Source organism: Myotis daubentonii, chromosome 12 (genome assembly GCF_963259705.1).
Source record: "Myotis daubentonii chromosome 12, mMyoDau2.1, whole genome shotgun sequence".
NCBI lineage: Eukaryota > Metazoa > Chordata > Mammalia > Chiroptera > Vespertilionidae > Myotis > Myotis daubentonii.
The window spans coordinates 19,367,381-19,389,783 of record NC_081851.1 but is presented as its reverse complement, the minus strand read 5'-3'; the positions used below and the strand labels follow the sequence as shown (position 1 = coordinate 19,389,783).

Sequence of the window (22,403 nt, the reverse complement as noted above, 5' to 3'; positions counted from 1 at the left end):
TTTTGGTGTGTGTGTTAATTATACAGGGAGGGGCAAAAGTAGGTTTACATTTGTTTGTATGGGAAATAATACAATAATTAATAATTATTTCTGTACTCACAACTGTAGACCTACTTTTGCCCCTCCCTGTATGAGTTATGTATTTCGGATATTAACCCCTTCTCAGATGTATCTTCTCCCATTCAGTAGGTTGTTATTTCATTTTGTTGGTTTCCGTCACTGTGCAGGTACTGGGTATATCAAAGCCTGCCTGCTGGTATGGGGTTTGAAGATCTTTGAGAGGTTTTAGGCGTCTGTAGCACAAGCCAAGCAGGTTGCTTGTGTGAAGGAGCCCCTGCAAGAGGTTTGGCTGCGCAGGAGATTTGGGTGGGGCAGGGTCTCAGGGAATCACCAGGGTGGGGCGAACCTTGTTAGCCAGGCTAATGAAGGGCTTGGATTTGGTGCCAGGCTGGCTGGCTGGGGGGAGAGCTCAACAAAGGAACTATGACATCTGCTAGCACTTCTGTCTCCGAAAGAGCTGCCCCTCCCCTTCCCCCTTCCCCCCCTCCCCCTAGAGCCAGTCAATTGAGTCCCTCCCACTTTGTCCCTAGTGCTTTTTGAGCGGCTGCCCCTGTGCTGGAGTGTGGAGTGAGTGCGTCTCTGCACAGGCCCTTTAAGACCTGTGTCTCTCTTAGACGCAATCCTGCTGGTTTGCACAGACATGCCCTGGGGACTCGTCTTCCTGGCACTGGTGCTCCAGGCTGAGGAGCCCACGTCGGGCTGGACCGCTCCCTCCTCAGGAGAGCCCTTGCTGTCCTGTCCCGTCACCTCTCCGCCGTCTGGAGGCGGCGTCTTCATATCCTTCCTTACAGGACTCCCTTCAGCAGGTCTTCAGGTGGTTCTCAGTGATGTTGCTCTAAGATTTGGTGAATTCTGATGTGGTTGGGACGAAGCGAGCACAACATTCACCTACTCCACCATCCTGACCAGAAGCCTCCTCTCCCATAAGTTCTTGCCTACAGTGGCTCTGGCAAATATTGATGGGCCACTTTGGCAGATATGAAGACACAGCAAGACAGACACTGACAGTACATCCCAACCTGCCCACACCATTCTGTGCTTATAACTGTGGCGGTGGTGATGAGCGAGCCCTGAGTACTGACCGTGGCCGTGTGGGTCGGCGAGCTGGAACTGGCTGGCCAGGAGGGGCTAGGATCTGTCGCTGGAGATTCCCACAGGTAGGAAGGGCCACTGCTAAATTCATTCCAGCTCCTCTGTGAGGCCTGACTGCACGACCGAGATAACCCGAGTTTGCTGAAAACTTCTGAAAGTAAGAACACAATTTCAAATCCGTACTTTGTTTGGTCAGGCTCACTGGGACAGGACGGGGCATTCATGTAGTGGCCCCCATCGCACCACTGTCACCTGGACGCCCTCACACCTACTTCATTAGTTCCCCACACACGCCCGAGAGGGAGGGGGATACTCCCAGGAACTCAGGCGTACGGCACGCCATTGGAATACTTTCCCTGGATGACATAGATGCAACTACCTCCCAACTCCACCGTTCCAACCTCAGCTGGTGCGGAACTCTCACGAGGTCTCTACTTCTGTGCAGCAAGAAAACATAAGGTGCCCCAGAATGGCCAGGAATCACTTTTCAGACAGAATCCTCCCGGAAGTGCTTAAGTAATTGCTGCGGAGCACAACCCAATGGAGACTCCCAGCATCAAGCCTGTTCCACGGCACCTCTGGGCTGGCGGAGAGTGGGAGGGGACCCATCCTAGAGCCTTGTGCTGGGCCCCTAAGCACCTGTCCAAACAGCAAGGACAGATACACTTCCCAAGGTCAGCCCACATAGTTTATGTCTATTGGTGCCTGACAGCAGGTACAAAGAAATGCAGCTTTTAAAACAGCGGTTCTCAACCTGTGGGTCGCGACCCCTTTGGCGGTCAAACGACCTTTTCACAGGGGTCGCCTAAGACCATCCTACATATCAGATATTTACATTATGATTCATAACAGTAGCAACATTACAGTTATGAAGCAGCAACGAAAATAAAGTTATGGTTGGGTCCCAACATGGGGAACTGTATTTAAAGGGCCGGAAGGTTGAGAACCACTGTTTTAAAAAATGTCTACTAACAACAATCACACATTCCTCTCCATCTCAGTGTTTCTCCACACATAAAACTAGACTTCATTTTCCTTCCTTCCTCATCCACAGGCTTATTAATGACAGGTCTAGAGTTAAACACTTACCACCAGTTAGGTTAAAAGAATTCCCAAAGGCGGAGAATGAATTGAGGGGTGTGAAGTCAGGGCTGCTGGGGTTGCTGACGGGACTCCACAAACCCGAGCTGAATGTTACAAGAGGAAAGAAAATGCAACACAAAATGGATGAGGGTTAGCAGAACAGATTCATTAAGCATGGCTTCGCAAAGGGGGGGACACTGCTTCAACTGGGGGTGCTCAAGTATTAAACACAAAGAGAAAGGGGAGAACTGAAAACCAGCTCTAAACCACAGAGGAGTGAAGGCACGGAGCATTCCAGGGCTCCTCCTCCTCCTCCTTCTCCTCCAAGCCGAGAGCCTGCCTGCCGGTGTGGCTCCGCTGGCTGGTGTCATCCTATGCACCCAAAGGTGGCTGGTTTGATTCTGGGTCAGAGCACATGCCCAGGTTCCAGGGAGGCAACCAATCGGTGTTTCTTTCTCTTTCTCTCTGTCTCTCCTTCCTCCTTCTCTAAGATCAGTAAAAACATTAAAAAAAAAAAAAGCTGAGCGTCTGCTTCAAAGCAAGTTTTGCAGTAAAAAGAGATTTATTTCTTTAGGGTTACTATTTGATAAAGAAAGATTTAAAACCCAGGACTCATTTCCCTTTAGTGCCAAGCAGGTAAAATTGGGTTCTGCTTGCTGACAGCCTTTATTATTACTGTTGTTGTCAGTTATCTGGGAAGATAAACCGAGGCGCTGGCTGCATGCCATTGGGTGCTCTGGGTCAAGAAAGAGGCATGTCCACTAACTTAGTATAAATGATCCAGTATTTGCTCCAGTTTCTTTCCTCTCAAATACATGTTTGTTCTTCTATATCTAATACCAGATCACATCCTTCCCCACAGGGGACCATGGTAACGGAGAAGGATGAGAACAGATTGAAAATGGGGTCATAAGCCTCCCTCTCTGCTGGGTTATACAGGTCGTGTGCACCGCCTCCCCTCTGTCAGGGGAGCTGGGGGGGAGCACAGCAACCGGGCTCTCTGCTTCTACCCAGCAGACAAAAGCCCCTAGAAGCCTGGACCACTTCTGACAAATGCCTACTTGTAATCTAGGGCAGTGGTCGGCAAACTGCAGCTCGGCAAACTGCGGTTGGCGAGCCACATGTGGCTCTTTGGCCCCTTGAGTGTGGCTCTTCCACAAAAAACCAGCTCTTCCACAAAATACCGACTTCTGCGCATGGGCTATGAAGTTTCAATCACACTGGACGTGCGTGCCCGCACGTGGTATTTTGTGGAAGAGCCACACTCAAGGGGCCAAAGAGCCGCATGTGGCGCGCGAGCTGCGGTTTGCCGACCACGGATCTAGGGGGAGAAATGCCTGGAACACGTGGATGGACAACAGATGCTAACCTGACTTGAGAACCCTGTCCATCCTTCTCATGAGTAAGAATGGTCTACTGTACCTGTCTGAGCCGTCGCTGTCACCAGGAGTGTGTGCAATGCCAAGGCTGCTGGAAAAATCTGTTTTGTTTGAAGAAACTTTAGCAAAGCCATTCCCACCTGTAACAATGGACTCTGAATCAATCAAAGGCAAACCGGCCAAGGTAATCCCACCATGACCGAGTCGCGGGGGCAGGCCTTCCGCCGCCGGCCACTCACCTGGGCTCTTGTCGTAACCGGCCGTGACTGCAGCAAACGTGGGGTTGCCGTTCTTGCCGGGGAGGGAGGCTGCTTTTGTCAATTTGTTTTTGCTTCCACTTGGCTGCTTGGTTTTTGGGTCACTGAAGACAGAAGCAAAGGAAGAGTAATTGATTCCTCATCAGCAGTGCCTGCTGGAAGCCTGGAGGTGCACTGCCTCAGGGCTGTGGCCAGCCCAGGGCAGCCCATGGGGCACAGCCTGGCCTCATGTAAATGAGCTGGGACCTACAACTGAGCAGCCAGATGGAAAATAAGAAAGTTGTAGGGGAAAGGTAAGAGAATACAGGCCAGTCTAAGACAGTGGTTGGCAAACTGCGGCTCGCGAGTCACATGTGGCTCTTTGAGTGTGGCTCTTCCACAAAATACCAACTTCTGCGCATGGGCCATGAAGTTTCAATCGCACTGTATGTGTGCGCCCGCAGGTGGTATTTTGTGGAAGAGCCACACTTAAGGGGCCAAAGAGCCGCATGTGGCTCGCGAGCCGCAGTTTGCCGACCACGGGTCTAAGAGACCAGGGTCACAATTTAGGGACGGGAAAGACTGTTTTAGAGGACATGAGAAAGGGAGCCATTAGGCCAGGGGTGGGCAAACTTTTTGCCTCGAGGGCCACAATGGGTTCTTAAACTGGACAGGAGGGCCGGAACAAAAGCATGGATGGAGTGTTTGTGTGAACTAATATAAATTCAAAGTAAACATCGTTACATAAAAGGGTACAGTCTTTTTTTTTTTTAGTTTTATTCATTTCAAATGGGCCGGATCCGGCCCGCGGGCCGTAGTTTGCCCATGGCTGCATTAGGCAGTGAACAAGGAGTGGAATATGAGGTCCTGGCAGGTGACAACACATGACAAACTGGTTCTGAGAAAGCGTCCTCCCCTATCAGGACAGGCTAAGGAGCTCATGGTGACTTCCCCAGACTCTGGATGCTTCCTCTTTGGGCAAGAGCTAAACACTGTGCAGGTGCACTGCAGCTCCCGGCAGGCGCTGCCTCCTGGGGAAAGCAGGGGTGGGGACAGGACCTAATTATGCTTGCCGGGAGGACGAAACGCAGCACTGCGTGGTGCCGAGAACAGTGCTGGCGCAAGGTAAGAACTGATAGGGGGTTACAGTGACCACTGAGGTGACTGTTCCCCTGAAAGTCAGTCCAACACAAGTGTGGCTGTGCCTCTAGTGAGGAGCACCAGTTGAGGGGTCCCACCTGCCTGTCAGGAGGCTGCCTGCTGTGCGCACGTCCCCTACTACAGCTGACTTCCTCAAGATCCTGCCCTTTGAACTGCTAAGCTAACTGCCAGAGCAAAATAAATGGGCCACAAAGCCATTTCCTCAACTCAAAGGACATCTGTACATCTTCATTTAATGTCAGTGTGCTTATTCACTCTTGAATTAGAACATAATTCTAATAAGTCAAATGATGCTTTTCCAGTTGTTGGGTTAAGAAAGCCCCAGGATGGAAGGAGGCACTGCTGGGCCAGACAACAGTACGGCAGCAGCCAGGGAACCGCCCCAGGGCAAGGGCGAGCTGTCCACAGATGTAGGAAGCGAGACAGGACAGAGTCTGTGGCCATAGACGTTTCCACTTAATGGGAGTGAGCCTTCCTGTTCAAGGTCTAGGAAGTGACCAGTGAACCTACCCGCTGGAGCTACTGTTAAGGATGCTGCTGTAGCTGCCGCGGGATGCAAGCGGGCACGGTGCCGCTGGTGAAGACGGAGAGGCAGGTGTTGGTGAGGTCTGGCGTTGTTTTAAGAAAATGTCTGCGTTGATGGTTTGCAGAGAAAGTTTATAAAGACTATCGGCAGCTGGAAAGTAAAAATAAAAGGTCTCATTAATGTGATATCTTTACTCTTCAAAATCAGTTACTTTTACTTTTGGTGTTCCATCTGATACTATGCAGAACTCAAGTGCTCCTACAAAGAAAAACGTAATTAAACCTTTCTGTGTGTTCTGTTCAAAGTTTAAAGAAAACAAGGGAAGGAGCTTCTCTCTGCATCAGGAGCTCCCAGAAGCACCAGTGAGGCCTGTCTCTGCTGAGCTGTGCAGGACCTCAGGGACCGGTCTGCTCCTCCTCCCGTCTCCCCCGTCCCTCAGGGGTGGCAGGTGAAATCACTGTGGCCACCGCCTCCCCCCCCAGTTCATCATACAATACCCCGCGATCTGGCACACCGAGTAAGGTGCTGTTCCTGGTCCCTGGTTTACAAGAATACAAACTCCTAATATCTTCCTGCTGCCCTCTAGGGTAATGTCTACACAGCTATTTAAAAAAATTTAAAACAAAAATGGTCATGAAATATTACTTCTGCACTCACTAAATGGAAACACATATAACACCTTTATCAGAAAAAGTTATCACCACTTCTGATCAAGATGGTGGAGTAGGTAAACACCATGTTCACTCGCCTCCTCCCATGATCACATCAAAATCACAACTAAATTAGAAATAGGAAAAGAACAAACAAAGCCCAAAGTGAGTAGAGGGGAAAAAAATAAGGATCAGAACAGAAATAAAAAAATGTCTAAAATAACAGGAAAAAAAAAATCAAAGAAACCAAGAGCTGTATTTTTTGTAAAGATAAACAAAATTAAACTTTCAGATGGACTCATCAGGAAAAAAATGAAAGGACCCAAATAAATAAAATCAGAAATGAAAGAGAAGTGACAACTGAGGCTACAGAAATACAAAGGGCTATAAGAAAATACTATGGCCCTAGCCGGTTTGGCTCAGTGGATAGAGCATCGGCCTACAGATCAAAGGGTCTTGGGTTCGATTCCAGTCAAGGGCATGTACCTTGGTTGCAGGCTCCAGCCCGGGCCCTGGTTGGGGCACGTGCAAGAGGCAACCAATCAATGTGTTTCTCTCTGTCTTTCCCTCTCTTCCACGCTCCCTACAATCAATGGAAAAATATCCTCAGGTGAGTATTAAAAAAAAGAAAGAAAATTCTACGACTAATTATGTGCCAACAAATGGGACAACCTGGAAGGAATGGATATATTTCTAGAAACATGCAATTTTCCAAAACTGAATCAGGAAGAAACAAAAATGTAAACATACTGATTACCACCAACAAAACTGAATCAGTAATAAGAAAAACTCCCAACAAAAAGTCCTGGACCGGATGGCTTCACAGGTGAATTTTACCAAACATTCAAAGAACTAACACTTATCCTTCTTGAATGATTCCCAATAATAGAAGAGGAGGAAAGACTCAACAGCTCATTTTATGAGGCTAGCATTATCCTAATTCCAAAACCAGATAAAGACACTACAAATAAAGAAAATTATAGGCCAATAGACCTGATAAAAACAAAAATCCTCAACAAAATATTAGCTAACCAAATTAAGCAATACATTAAAAAGAGCATACACCACAATCAAGTGGGATTTATTCCTGGAATGCAAAGTTGGTTAATATTCACAAATCAATATAATACACCACATAAACAAAATGAAGGATAAATGTCACATGATCATATCAATAGATGCTGACAAAGCATTAGACAAAATCCAACATCAATTCATGATAAAATTTTCAGCGAAGTGAGGATAGAGAGAACATTCCCCATAATAAAGTCCATATATGACAAACACATAGCTAACATACTCAATGGTAAAAAGCTGACAGCTTTTTCTTTAAGATCAGGAACAAGACCAGATGTCTATTTTTTACTGATTATATTCAACATAGTACCGAAAGTCTTAGCCAGAGCAATCAAGCAAGAGAAAGACATAAAAGGCCTCCAAATTGGAAATAAGTAAAACAGTCATTACTTGCAGATGACATGATACTATATATAGGCCCCTCCACTCCCCCCCCAAAAAAACTATTAGAACTAATAAATGAACTCAGTAAAGTAACAGGATACAAAATTAACATTCAGAATTGGTTGGTTTTTTTTTTTACATCAATAGCAAACTATCTTAGAAAACAATCCCATTTACAAATGTATCAAAAATAATAAAATACCAAGAAATAAATTTAACTGAGGAGATACAATACCTGTATTCTTAAAACTATATAGCACGGAAGAAAGAAATTAAAGAAGATACAAATAAATGGAAGGCATACCATTCTCATAGATAGAATTAACATAATCATTAAAATGTCCATACTATGTAAAGCAATCTAAAGATTCAATGCAATCCTTATCAAAATACCAGTGGCACTTTTCACAGAACTAGAACAAATAATCTAAAAATTTACATGGAACCACCGAAGACCCTGAATAGCTAAAGCAATCTTGAGAAAAAACAAACTTGGAGAAATCATGCTACCTGATATTAAAACAGCATGATACTGGCATAAAAACATAGATCAATAGAACAGAATAGAAAGCCCAGAAGTAAACTCACACTTATATAGTCAATCTATGACAAAGGAGGCAAGAATGTACAATGGGTAAAGACAGTGTCTTCAAAAAGTGCTATTTGGGAAATTGGAGAGATAGATGGAAAAAAATGAAACTAAACTACTTTCTTACACCATATATAAGAATGAATCCAAAATGGATTACAGCCTTAAATGTTTAAGACCTGAAACCATTAAAACTCCTAGAAGAAAATGTCGGCAGTAAACTGTGATATCAGTCTTAGCAATATTTTTTTGGAAATGTCTCCTTGGGCAAGGGCAACAAAACTAAAAATAAACATATGGGACTACATCAAACTAAACATTTTCTGCGGTGAAGGAAACCATCAACAAAATGAAAAGACAACTTATTGAATGGGAAAAGGTATCTGCTAATGATACATCTGGGAAGAGTCAATACCCAAAATATATAAAGAACTTGCACAATGTAACACCGAAAAACTGTATTAAAAAATGGGCAGAGGACCTGAATAGACACTTCTCTAAAGAGGACACACAGATGGCTAATAGACAAAGATACTCAACATCACTAATCATCTGGCAAGTGCAAATTAAAAGCACAATGAGATACTACCTCACATCTGTCAGAATGGCTATCTCTCTATATAAAAGCCTAATATGCAAATTGTCCCCATGGGAATTCAACCAGGAGACAGACTGCTCGCTATGACATACACTGACCACTAGCGGGTGGTGCGGAACAAAGAAAAGCCCCAGCTGGCAGCCAGGGAAGGGAGGCCCTGGCTGGCAGCCAGAAGGCCCTGATCGGCCCTGATCACCGGCCAGGCCTAGGGACCCTACCTATGCACGAATTTCGTGCGCTGGGCCTCTAGTTATCAATAAACAGATAAGTGTTGGCAAGGATGTGGAGAAAAGGAAACCCTGTGTACTGTTGGTGAGCATGCAAGTTTGTGCAACCACTATGGAAGGTCCTCAAAAAATTAAAATTGAACTACCATATGACCCAGCAATTCTACTTCTGAGTATTTATTCTAGGAAACCCCAACACAAACTTGAAAAGATACATGCACTCCTATGTTCACTGCAGCATTACTTACGATAGCCAAGGTAAGGAAACAACTAAGTGTTCATTGAAAGACAAATGGATAGAGAAGATGTGTTACATATACACAATGGAATAGTACTCAATCATAAAAAAGAATGAAATCTTGCCATTTGTGACAACATGGATGGACCTAGAGGGTATTATGCTAAGTGAAATAAGTCAGAGAAAGACAAATACTATATGGTTTCACTTATATGTGGAATCTAAAAACTTGAATGAACAAACAAAACAAGCTGATAATATAGAGAACAAACTGATGGTTGCCAGATGCAAGGGGGTTTAGGGAATGGGTGAAAAAGGTGAACGAATCTGAGGTTATAAATATACTTTACATGGGAATGTAAAGTACAGTATAGGGAATACAGTCAATATTGTAATAACTATGCATGGTATTATACTTACTGGGTGATCACTTTATAAAAATTTCTAATTTGTACACCTGAAACTAATATAATACTGTGTGTCAACTATAATTGAAAAATAAAAATGTTGTAAAAAATTTTTAAAAAATAAGACAAAAGGAAGATCCCATTGCATCGCCATGTGTACCTGGGTGCTGGTCCAGGGACTGTGATACGGGGAAGCATAAGGAAAGCGCTCTGGCCTCTCTGAATTCAGTCCATGGCTCCGTCTCTGAGGCTGCCCACTGACCTAGTCACACTGGCACAGCTGCACAGCCCCACTGCCCTTTTTTTTTTTTTTATCTTTGTCCAAAACAGCTCTGCTCAGCTTGACGCTTTCCCCTTTCGCCCTCCTGGCTGGCCTTTTGTGCCCCATGCAAGTCCTGTGTACAGTGAGGAGAGTGCTCTGCTCTGATTTCCTGTGAGGGCCTCACTTCCAGACTGAAGCCTGCTCTCACGGAGGCTCTACTTCCGTGTCATTCTCTCCTCCATAGGAGGCGTCTCCCTAGACCCCTAGGGCTCAGGGCTGAGATAAGGCTACACATGCCTTGGCTGTGTCAAGGCCCCCTTATGGCACCACCAAGCAAAGCACGCTTCTCTTGGAAGCCACTTTGTGACTGTTGCAGAGTTCTTCCTGACCCGCCTCAATGGTGCTGGCACCTTAGCACTGTCCTTATGTCCACCTCACCCACTGTCACCCTTGACCACATGGCTAATCCTTTCCCTCTTGTGCTGTGTTGTTTGCTGACCTGGCGCCCACACTCAGGGCCCATCTCCAACGCCACCTCCTGCATGAACCCTGCTTAAACCTCTCCACCCTCCTGCTCTCCCTGTGAGCCCCCACAGCAGTGTGCCTCTCTGCTATCACCTCTTCACTGCAGGTCCTTCAGTATCTGTACAATCGTTCTGACCCTTTCCTCGCCACCTCTTACACGACACATTTTCTGACCTCCAACATCACTAGGAGTGACCTATCCCCTTGTGAACTGCCCACACCTGTACCCCTCACCTCAACCCCAAGTCCTTAGCCCTTATCCAAACTACGGAGGCTTCAATCACCCACTCTGCATTTACATTCCCCCTCCACTTGAACAATCTTTTGCTTAACCTTGATTTTATCATTAGTGCAAACAAGCCGAAGTGAGTTTATTCTAACTCTGTGGTGAGTGTACACAAGTCAGTCCTAAGATTGGCCCTCTCTTCATCCTAAATCCTACCATCAGTTCCCTGCCTATGCTTGTCTCTGTTATCTTCTATAGTGGAATGTGGGTTCTCGAACTTAATTCATCCCAGAAGGCTGTTCGAGAAGTGATCTGTTCAAAAACATAATCCTTTCCTCTCATTAGAAATAATGTAAATTGAATTAATCCGTTCCAGACCAATGATTCCGTTTTAGCCTTTCTTATATACAGTACTTGTCTAATGTACTGTTTAATCTATAAGTAAACACTTCTTTTCTAAAATTTATCAAACCACCCCCTTACTAGCCATGTTCCAAGGGTGTCTTTTAGGTCAGTATGCGGCATCTTCGCATGTTCAGATATCACTGCCTCCAAAATGCTGTCACTGGCTAACTGCTTTTCTTTTTTCCTAACTCTTCAATTGCCTGTGACCATTGTTTCTTTCCTGCCCTTAGCAACATCAGCACTCTTGATGGTCTTTTTATTTTAAAATTGTGTTACAAAAGCACTCTCTCCTTTCTTTGTTGCCCGAGAGATGCTTTTTGTTATAAAGGGTTGTCAGGTCTAGGAAAACTGAAGTTTGGTTTGACAATGAAGACATAGTTTTTGTGAACAACTTGGTTGAGAACTGAACTGTTCGAGATGGGAGACGTTTGAGAGATGAAGTTAGACTGCATTTCAGGCAAGGACCTCTACCTTATTTTAGTAGACTATGCTGCTGTCATGACGGAATGCAGGGGAAATCTGAGAACAAGGTAAAAAAGCTAGTGAGGAAAATAATGAAATTTTCAAAGTAGGTTGTTTATACAAAAGATGTGAGTAAAGTAGAGAGTAAACTGAATTTTTAGAAAATGATTACACTATAACTGTATGAGAAACAAGACAGGTAAAGAAATGTGGAATTGCCCTGTTTGATGTGGCTCAGTTGGGGGTTGTGGCAGAGGCAGCTGATTGATGTTTTACTCTCACATCAATGTTTCTCTCTCCCTTCCCCTCTCCCTAAAATCTATATATATAAAAGCCTAAGCCACCGGATGACAGCTATGACACACACTGACCACCAGGGGTCAGACACTCAATGTAGGAGCTGCCCCCTGGTGGTCAGTGTGCTCCCACAGTGGGAGTGCCACTCAGTTGACAGATGGGCACCAGACGCCAGGCTCACGGCTGGTGAACGCAGCTGTAGCAGCAGGTGCAGTGGGGCGGGATGAGCGGAAGCAGTGCGGTGCCCAGCCTGGGCTCCAGCTCCTCCCCGGCCGCCTGCCGCGCTGGCGGGTAAGGCCAGGCTGTGGTGGCACGGAGGTCCACTGATCCCTGCAGGCCAAACCGAGGGACCCCATCGGTGCACAAATCCATGCACTGGGCCTCTAGTAGTAATAGTGATCTATACTAATAAAAGGGCAATATGCTAATTAGAACAGACATCTTCCAGACTACCTTTCAGACATCCTTCCTGACAAAGCCGGGCCTGGGCGAAGCTGCCTTTGGTCCCGGGCGCCTGCGGCCAGCCAGAGGGAGGGAAGCCCGGGTCCCGGGTGCCCTGTGGCCAGCCAGAGAAGGGAAGCCTGAGTCCTGAGGGAAACCTCATCCCAGGTGTGGGGGCTGAGGCAGAGGTGGTTTGGGGTGATCAGGCCAGCAGGGGAGCAGTCAGGGGCGAGCAGGCTGGCAGGGGAGCAGTTAGGGGCGATCAGGCTGGCAGGGAGAGGTGGTTAGGGGCGATCAGGCAGGCAGGCAGGCGAGTGGTTAGGAGCCAGTGGTCCCGGATTGGAGAAGGTGCAGGCTGGGCTGAGGGACCACCCACCCCCGTGCACGATTTTCGTGTACTGAGCCTTTAGTAATAATAATAACAATAATAATAATAATTATTATTAAAAGTCTTACATTGTAAAAATATATTCTAGAAAAGAAAAAAAGAAATGTGGAATTAATATTCTCATAAAGAAGCAGTTGTTTGGAATGACTGCGCAATCCAAATAGGTCTTCCCATTTTGGACACCACCTTCTGGGAAACAAAGACCTGACTTGAATCATCTGCTATTTCTCTGGTTACACACATACTCTTATTACAGAAAGTAGGTAGTTATTAACAAAGAAAGGAGAAGCTGCAGCCTCACAGACTCCCCAGAGGGACTTAATTCCCAACCAGGCAGCAAGACTAGCTTTCCAGTCTCCCCAGGAACAACGGCCACACTGGGGGAAGGGAGAACCAGTAAGGGGGAGATTCCTCTGCTGAGGCATGTGCAGTAGCCAGGTGACGCGAAGCAAAACTATGAGACGTGCGCAGTAGAAGCCAAAATAATGACTATAAATGGGGAGGAATCTAGCCTGGGAAAAGGATAGGATAAGGGCATGCAACCCCAGAAGGTCCAGGAAAGGGATTGGACAGGGGAGAGCCCAGTATAGCCCTGGAAAAACACTAGGAAACAGATTGAGTTGGATGGTTTGAAAGACAGCCCGCTTGTTCCTGAAACCTAGAAAACATATGGAGAATTAGGAAGGCCCTAGGGGCAGCTGCTGTTGAGCCTGCCCACACTCTACATTTCCAAGGGCATATTATTTCTTTTCACCCCAATAAATCTTGCCACTACACTTAAACTTCTACCACGCATGTGCCCCTTGAAATTCTTTTCTCGTGACACCACGAGAATGCATTGTCTCTGGGAATACTCTCACCATGACCAATTAACCTACAACAATATAACAACTGGCAGACCATTTAACAACGGGCTTTTGCTGGTTGGTAGAAGCCGGCTCCAGGAAACCAAACACTGGGTCTCCTTTCAAAGTAATGTTCCGCCCTGGCCGGGTGGCTCAGTTGGTTGAAGTGTCGTCCCATGCACCAAAAGGTTGTGGGTTTGATCCCCAGTTGGGGCGTATATGTGTGAGAAATATGGTGAAAACAGAAGTATGGCGAAAACAAGACTTTTAATACATTTTCGAGGGTGTCCGTTTGTACAGGCACACAGCCTGTTTATTCAGTCCCTCCTCCAGTTCCTCATTGGCTGAGTACTATGGGGTCACCTGTTTCCTTATCCATCTCCTAGGTCTTATTTTCTCCCATTGGGCCATTTAAAAAATTGGGCTGAGGTCTTTTCTAGTTGCCTCCACCTCCCCGTCTAGCTGAGGCAGACACTCGGGGGTTTCCACCATGATGCTGGCCCACGTCCCCGTTCCTTGCTCTTACATCTTCTTCCCTCCTCCCTACATTCTGTTTGCCCTGAGGAAATTCAGCAACTGTTTCCATCAAAAGCCGACCATGCTGGAGATGGATCACAGAGGCCCATTTCCTACATATGGGAAGCTATTGATAGGTGTTTCTCTCTTTCTCTTTCCCCTCCTCTTCCTCTAAAATCATTAAGAACATATACTTGGGTGAGAATAAAAAAAAAAAAAGCAGCATGTTCCTGCTGAGTAGTCAAGCCCACAGTGATTCCCAAGTGCCCATACTTACAGCTGCCAGGCTTGTGGACTGGCACAGAGTCCCACTCTGGTGGGGGAGAGTCTTTTTCACCCTCTGAGCTACTGGTGTTGCCTAGCTCTTGACTGTTTGGGAGGAATTTCGCTAGGGCAGATGGTCTGTTATCCACTAATTTATTTGTACCTGCACAGAAAGGAGAAAAGAAAGTTGTTAATGAACGGTAACTCCTTTCTTTCAGGTCTACTTCAATGACCCTTCTAATGAGGAGAGAACACAACCACAGCCTTTCACATGATTACTAACTAGTCATGGATCACTGGTAATTCACAACTAACAACTGTTAATAGAAGTGTCTGTCTGAACCATCAGGGAAATACCTTTTGGTTTCTGGGAATTCCGAGACTTGGAGCTGCTGGTCAGTGCAGTTGAAAGAGGGATCTTGGTTGGGAGGGTCCTCCGTTGTTTACTTTCCAATGGGGGAGGGTATGGTAGCTCTAAGCAACTGAAAGACAGGCAGAGAGGAAAAAAGTAAGTTTGTCCCTTTGCTGTGGAGCGGAGGAGTCACTGACTACTCTACACTTCCAATGCGTGTTTTATGAATCTGGCTCCTGAAGCATTATCTGCCCCATCCTGAGGCTGAGGCCGCGCAGGAGAGCTCAGCACTTGCAGACACCTCTTAGAGCACCTGCCGCAGGTAATGTGCATAAAGCCATTAGCGGGGAACTTGCCATTTGGGGGCTGTTGACTCTCTCCCTGCAGCTATAGTACTAGTGGGGTTCCTGAATATAGAGATTCAAGGTTCTGCTATTCAGAACTTTGAAGACATTTGTAGTAGAAACTATGGAACGAACCAGGCTGAGCTCCTGGGCTATCTATAAAACTGCAGAGCCTATTGCAGAGTAGAATTGCTGTATTTGCCTAGGGTGAGTGGGAAGAGATGAACTGTCTTTATTCTTGAAATTCAGGAGTAAACCTAGACAAACATTTAAATACAATTTTTACTTAGAGTATATATGCTTTCTAAAAGGTTTAGCAAGTAAGCTTAACATCATAAACACCTGTAACTAGGATAATTAATCATCCCTGAACTTCCTGTCTGCCAAGGTGAAATGGGAGGCATGATGAACTATTTTAAGTTTCCACAGCCTGACGGAAAAAAACACACACACACAAAACCTTCAAGTCTAATGGGCAAGAAGCGATCTCTAGGAGAAATGGATTGGGTAGATAGTGCATATAAACCAGCCCGTGAGCAATGGGACTAGGCTGGCCAGAGCCCAGAGCCCAGAGCCCAGTGGCCCCTTATGAGAATTCTTCCAAGCATCATCAGAGACCCCCACCATGCTCCTGGCGATGGCTGCAGAGCTGTCAGTTCAAGGCTGAGCTCATAGCTTGCTTTTCATTGAAAATCTGACCTAGACAGGCTACAATAGATATGTCTATAGCATTTCCTACTTAGTGCAACCCCTCGAGGTGTGCCACCATTCAGGACTCTCTGGCCACCTCCAGAATCCTTATGCACCATATGGCCTTCCTTCTGCTGTCACCCCAGGCTCCCTCCCAGAGGCAGCCAATCTGCACCAGATCTCAAAGGTCAGGATGGTTCAACCTTCCAGATTCAACGGCACACTCCTTCTCCAAAGTAAGCAGATGACAGAATAAAGTGTCATCTCATAACCTTCATTCTAATGAAGGCTATTTACAAAAATGTTATAAGGTACTAGCTCAAAGGTCATTTTATTTACCTTGTTTTGTTCTCTATATTTCACAAATTTTCTCTCAGAATTAGGTATTATATTTTGAATTAGTAAAATGACTAAGCAAAAATCCAGTGAGTCTTAGTTAACCCAAAACAGAATTAGGAAGGATAACAAAATGACATGAACAAATCCACCCTTTATGGGTAAGACTATTAATGCTACAGCTTTATAACTCTTCCGTCCTCCTTCCACTTTTGCCAGGGTTATTTAAAAACTCCATCTTTTAAAATACCAAAAGCTCCCATGACATAGACACCCATGTGAATTAAAATTTTTAAGTAAGTGGTTTATAAATGTGGAGGATGAGGGCTGTCCATTTATACAAAGCTTGACTCTGTGCCACTGTAAAATTGGTTTTTAAGAAAAAAGGTGCCAGACAACTAATTTCTTTTTGCTGAATCATACTTTTCCAAATGAAGCCAAATGATCTTCATTAAGAAACCTTTTTTAAAGCTTCTGAATAAATGGGTGAGACCCAACTTAAGGGATTTTTTCTAAAAGGAAAAACCAGAAAGCTATTTCAGACGCCAGACTTTATTTTGACTCACGTAATCCCCGGTCATCCCCATGCAGGGAGGCAGGAAGCTAGGGTAGGGCTCCCTGTGCCTACAGACCTGGAGGCTAGCGTGTGCCATGAGGCGCCTAAGGCCCTGAGGGGGGTGTGCTATTTGAGCAGATCATGAGAGCACAGTTATTCTAGTAAGCACTGTACTAAGCTAGGTTATTACATTTGCTCCCTAAGTGTAAAGCGCTGAGAAACAACTGGCAAACACAAGGACCAACAGCTGTGCCTTAAATCAGGGTTCCCTGGGCCTCCCTGGTTCTCTAGAAGCCAATTCCTCCCTGGCACCGCGGACTGTCAGGGCCACAGGCCGCTTCTGCAGGCGTGAAGCTGAAGAATGCCTGGGCCCGAGCTCTGCCACGCCCCCAATGCTCCACCTCCTCGATTTTTGTGACGTCGACTCCTGGGGTCTGGCAGGAGGGGCTGCAGGCAGAGGCCGACATCCCTCCGGCTTCATCACGACCGACTGAGAGGAAAACAAACGCTCCAGCATTTAAGGGTTTGGGTGTTCGGGCCCAGGGATGATACACTATTCCTGTAATGCTGATCATATTTAAAGACTAATTTTTAATAAAGCCAATGTGAGCTAAAACTACAGGCTTAATTAATATCAGACGATCAACTTTTTGCCTAATAAAAAATTTATTTCCAATCAGATAAAGATTCCAAAAGGAAGTGACAGTATATGCCTTTTAATATCTCTTTTTAAAAAATGTGTATATAGGGTGGGGCAAAAGTAGGTTTACAGGTGTGAGTATGTAAAACAGACTCTATGTTTCTGACATCAGAAGCACGGGGCCATTCCTAATGGTGCCCATCAGGCATCAGAGAAAAGCGAGAGGAATGCGATACAGCACAGGGCTTTTGTTGCAAGCACCCCCAAAGACCAAGCAAGCAAACACGTTACCTAGTTTTACCAGTAACTTCTCTTACTCTTTATTTCTCTGCACTCATTTCTTTTTCTCACCTGGTTTTCACATCTGCTGGGATTTCCTTTTTAACATTCAAAAGTTTTTTGCTTTTTTGTTTCACTTGAGACATTTCATTTTCATGTTTCTCGGGCATGGCTTGTTTTCCCTTTTGCTTTTCTGTATCCTGTAAAAAAAAGGTACACTTAATTGCTGAGAAGGACTAATAAAAATAACTGATACAGTCTTATTTGAAGGTAGGGATACAAAACTGAAGATGCAGCAGATGTATATGTCATATGTATAAAAACAATAAACTCCTTTCTTCAAATCTATTTTAAGCATGTGGTTCTGTCAGTTTTCCAGCCTTTGACCTTTTATAAACGTATTGTTGTGAGCCTGAGTTATAAAGAGTGTGATTTTAATTTATACCCACATCCTGACAGAGGTGTGTGGTGGTACTGGCAGCAGAAAATTGACAGCATCTTACTTTTCAGACTTAGGGAGCAAAACCTTGCCTTTATTTACAAGAAAAGTTCAGCTGGGACTATAATATAAACACTCTGGCAATGTGCTCAATGCTGAGCCAAGAACACAAGTGTTCACGCCTATTCACTGAGTGTTCACAGTGACACTGTGACTGTCCATAGAGTCATGAGTTAATTTAACTGCTACTCACCATAAACGGGAGGGCTCACTCCTTCACTTACTCAGCATTTACTGGTCACCGCTTGGTGCCAGGCAAGGGCTTGGCCGAGGCCCTTCCCCTGAGGACTGGGAGGTCCAGCAGGAGGGAGATACAATGGAAATGCTCACCGGCCACGACTGTAGCACAGAAGAGCTGCTTCCCTCGCTTGCGTGTGGAGCCCAGACTGAAAAGGCCATGCTACACTGCACCCTACAGCTGTGCTACTTGACTGGCCCAGCAACTGCTGTTTCGGGTCTGTGACCAGGTACGTCCAGAAGCCACTCACACTTTTTTACAGTAACCTGACACTGGTGGTGTCCAAGCACCAACCGGGGGTCTTGTCTCCTGGACATGGCATGTGTCTGCTCAGGTGCTGCTGAATTTGCCTGGGGAGTGGCACATGGACTGAGTGCATAACACAGGTATAGCAGGACAATGTATATGACAGATACACAATTTTTAAAAATCTGGTTCTTCATCAAAGATAGTTTGAGATGCACTGAGACTAACAAGGGGACAGACAGGAGAGAGACATGCAGCAAAAGGGAACAGCTGTGGGTGGAGAGGTACAAGGACATGGGGAGTGACAGTCAACCCCACAGGGTCCAGCCTCACAGTGTGTGCTTATTAAGGAAGCCTGGATTTTATTTTTATTTATTTATTTTTAAAATATATTTTATTGATTGTTTTACAGAGAGGAAGGGAGAGGGATAGAGAGTTAGAAACATCGATGAGAGAGAAACATCGATCAGCTGCCCCCTGCACACCCCCTACTCAGGATGTGCCCGCAACCAAGGTACATGCCCTTGACCGGAATCGAACCTGGGACACTTCAGTCCACAGGCCGACACTCTATCCACTGAGCCAAACCGGTTAGGGCAGGAGCCTGGATTTTAAAAGTCACACCAAGTCAACCGTTTAACTGTCAAGAGGAAATAACCAGAGAAAGGGCGGGACACCCTCTGCGTTCTTCAGGAAGCACTTCCTGAGCACCTGACTCGTCAAGAACATGGAGACTCAGCTCTCTGAGGACAAGAACTTGGTCTTTGTCCAGCTGTTTCCCAAGCTCCCAGCATAACACCTGGCGCTTAGGCACTCAGTACAGAATGTTGAATAAATGAGTAGGATACAGTTGCAATCAACACAGGAGTGTGTAATCTAGTGGGGAAGAAATTACATGCAGCCGGCAAAGGGGTCATTCACAAAGAAGGAAGAGCACAGGAGCCCTAAGAGACTGTGGGGCGGGATACACCCGAGCAGCGGGAGAGGGGAACAGGCATGGAGGCCGTGTCGGTACGGACACAAATGACAGGGAACAACAGAGAGGTAGGAACTATGGCAGTGAGTGCAGTGAGAATGCTGGGAGTCGGGGTAGCTGGAAGGGTCACTGAGGAGAAATGCTGGAAAGGGGGACCAGTTGTGAAGAAAGTGTGTGCTGACGTGCCTTCCGAGTGCTCATCGCTGTCACTGAAACTGCTGGGTTCTGCTCTACGCCCGGCAGTCATGTGTTAGGAGATAAAGCACAAAGTCCAGCACTCGCTACCCACTCTGCCGAGGTGCACAGAGCACCGTGCAATGTGAGGGTGCAAAGGGGAAGGCAGCTAAGAAAAACAGTTACATATAAATGTTATTTAAAAATTAATATATGTAGATGACACTACTGGATATTTTTAAGAAATGGTTCCCGCCGTAACCGGTTTGGCTCAGTGGATAGAGTGTCGGCCTGTGGACTGAAGGGTCCTGGGTTCGATTCCGGTCAAGGGCATGTACCTGGGTTGCGGGCACATCCCCAGTAGGAGATGTGCAGGAGGCAGCTGATCGATGTTTCTCTCTCATCGATGTTTCTAACTCTCTATCTCTCTCCATTCCTCTCTGTAAAAAATCAATAAAATATATTAAAAAAAAAAAAAAAGTGGTTCCGTAGCCATTAGGTTAAAACTGAAAACAAACAAACAAAAACACCCACAAAAAACTTCTGGTCTATAATAATGTCTATATTAGCATGTTTTACTTTTGAAATATAGCTATCTAAAAATAAGCATGCCAAAATAGAATTCCGCTTTACCTTTTCTGTGTACAGCTTGTACCTGAGACCCTCAGACACGTCACAACAGGCACCCCCCCCCCCCCCCCCGCACGTTTTCGGGCGCCACTAGGACCGGGCACTCGCAGTGCTGCTCCTGATGCTGGGGACTGAGGACCGCAGACAGGCAGCTCTCTCAAGGGACTGATTGTGCAGAGCTCGCTCAGCCCCATCCTGGGTGACTGCCACCTGTGGGCAGCGCGCTTGCTGAAGCCCGTGCCAGGGCTGATCTTACAGAAAAAGTCAGTCTAATTAAAATGGTACAATTCCTTCTCATTCTCTTCTGATACTTAAAACCTGAAACAAACTTCACAAGTCAGAGTAGTTGTTATTCCAGATAGCCCCTAACTTTTAAGCAGTGTTTCCAACTTCTTACTATTTTACTTTGTTAACATGCTTCCCATGTCCTTCCCCGGGGGAAAGGAAATTTGTCCCAGAGCTGTGACTGCTTCCTGCTTAGACATGCCTGTGAACCTGCGCGCTAATCCTGGAGCACGTGCGCACACTAACGGAACACGCTGGTCCTGCACGGAGAACCCACGCTGAGGCGCTGCGGCCCTGCTCACCTCCTTCAGGAGGGGCTCTGTGTCGGGGTTGGAGGTCTCCGTGGTGGTGGAGGAGCTGTCGTCGTCAGCCAGCGAGTCTTTCAGCTCGTCATCCTGAGGCTTTCCCTTTCCCTTCTTCTCCTCTTGCTTCTTCGGTGCTTTAACCTTGCGCTGAAGAGGTTTTCCTTTCCCTGGGGATAAAAATCAAAGTAAAATTTCAAACTCTTCATTTTTTTAAAAAAGTATATTTTTATTATTTCAGAGAGGAAGGGAGAGGGAGAGAGAGATAGAAACATCAATGATGAGAGAATCATTGATTGGTTGCCTCCTGCACCCCCCCCGGCCCCACTGGGGATCGAGCCCACAACCCAGGCATGTGCCCCTGACTGGAATCGAACCCAGGACCCTTCAGTCCACAGGCCAATGCTCTATCCGCTGAGCCAAACCTGCTAGGGCCAAACTCTTTATTTTTAAACAGCTTAGAATATTAAGCCATTAAAACTTTTTTAAAGAGGCTGGACTGTTTCTTATGAATAAAGCTTCTTTCTCTACTTCATTCCTTAGAGAATTATTATTTACTGGAGGCCTGGTGCACGAATTTGTGCATGAGTGGAGTCCAGCCTGCCCGGTCGGGGCCAATAGGGCTGGGCTGGCCGGGGGGAGGGGCTGTGGGAGGTTGGCAGGTTGGCCGGCCAGCCGGCCAGCTGGCCCTGCCAGCCAGCCCTGCCCCCTGGTTGAACTCCCGGTTGAGGGGACAATGTGCATATTAGCCTTTTATTATATAGGATTGGTAATTAAAGCTTTCCAAATCATGTTTGGCTTGTAGATTAGAATATTTTAAAAATCAACTTTAGGGCCTAATTTTTGTACAATAGGATGTACCCATTTTAAGTGTATAGTTCAATGAGTTTTGGTAAACTCGGTAGTTCTGACAATTCTGTCTGTCTATCTTGGAATACTTTTTTAGATCACAGAGGCCGATACAGCTTTGAAAAGTCACAGAAGTAAACACCAGAGATCATTTTAAATCCATCTGGAGATGAAAGTCTATGGTGACAGGATGAGCAGCCCATGTGTTAGGTGAGGGGTGCCAAGAGCCACAGCGCAGAGGCATGCTAGTTGGGTCCAAATCCTGGCTCTTCCGTACCCAGCGCGCGATGTTGACCTCTCATCTGTAAGCTGGGGAGGCAGGCCCTCCTGGGGTTGTACTGAAGAATCATGTGAGGCCCTTAGAACAGTGCCTGGCACACAGATAGCTCATGATGTCACACATGGAGAGCATACAACACACCTACAGAAAGCCCATATTTGAAAAGATGTGGTGTTCCCAAGACAAATAAGAAATCAACCCATCACACATAACAGAGTGCCCACTGTCTCCCAGGCACTGTGCCGCGTCCTGGGACGCAGCGGTGAGTACCAGCAGCACACTCCTGTCCTCCGGGAGCTTCGTTCCTGCCTGAATCGACCGTGGAGAGAAATCCCGGTTCCCGCAGCTTGGACTGTGCTGCAGGCAGGACCACCTGGGCAGACGGGCAG

General features: G+C 46.2%; 1 protein-coding gene across 2 annotated transcripts in view; it reads right to left on the bottom strand.

Annotated features, from left to right (window-relative positions):
- TMEM131 (transmembrane protein 131) overlaps positions 1-22,403 on the bottom strand; it is a 194,646-nt gene that overhangs the window by 2,916 nt on the left and 169,327 nt on the right. For both annotated transcript variants that reach the window (XM_059659035.1, XM_059659036.1), the window contains 9 exons: positions 20,886-21,055; positions 17,608-17,735; positions 14,696-14,820; positions 14,352-14,501; positions 5,522-5,687; positions 3,854-3,975; positions 3,658-3,754; positions 2,242-2,339; positions 1,143-1,303 (listed from right to left, as the gene is read on the bottom strand). In XM_059659035.1, coding sequence (XP_059515018.1) covers positions 1,143-1,303; positions 2,242-2,339; positions 3,658-3,754; positions 3,854-3,975; positions 5,522-5,687; positions 14,352-14,501; positions 14,696-14,820; positions 17,608-17,735; positions 20,886-21,055 — 1,217 coding nt within the window. The remainder of the gene's footprint in view (positions 1-1,142; positions 1,304-2,241; positions 2,340-3,657; positions 3,755-3,853; positions 3,976-5,521; positions 5,688-14,351; positions 14,502-14,695; positions 14,821-17,607; positions 17,736-20,885; positions 21,056-22,403) is intronic.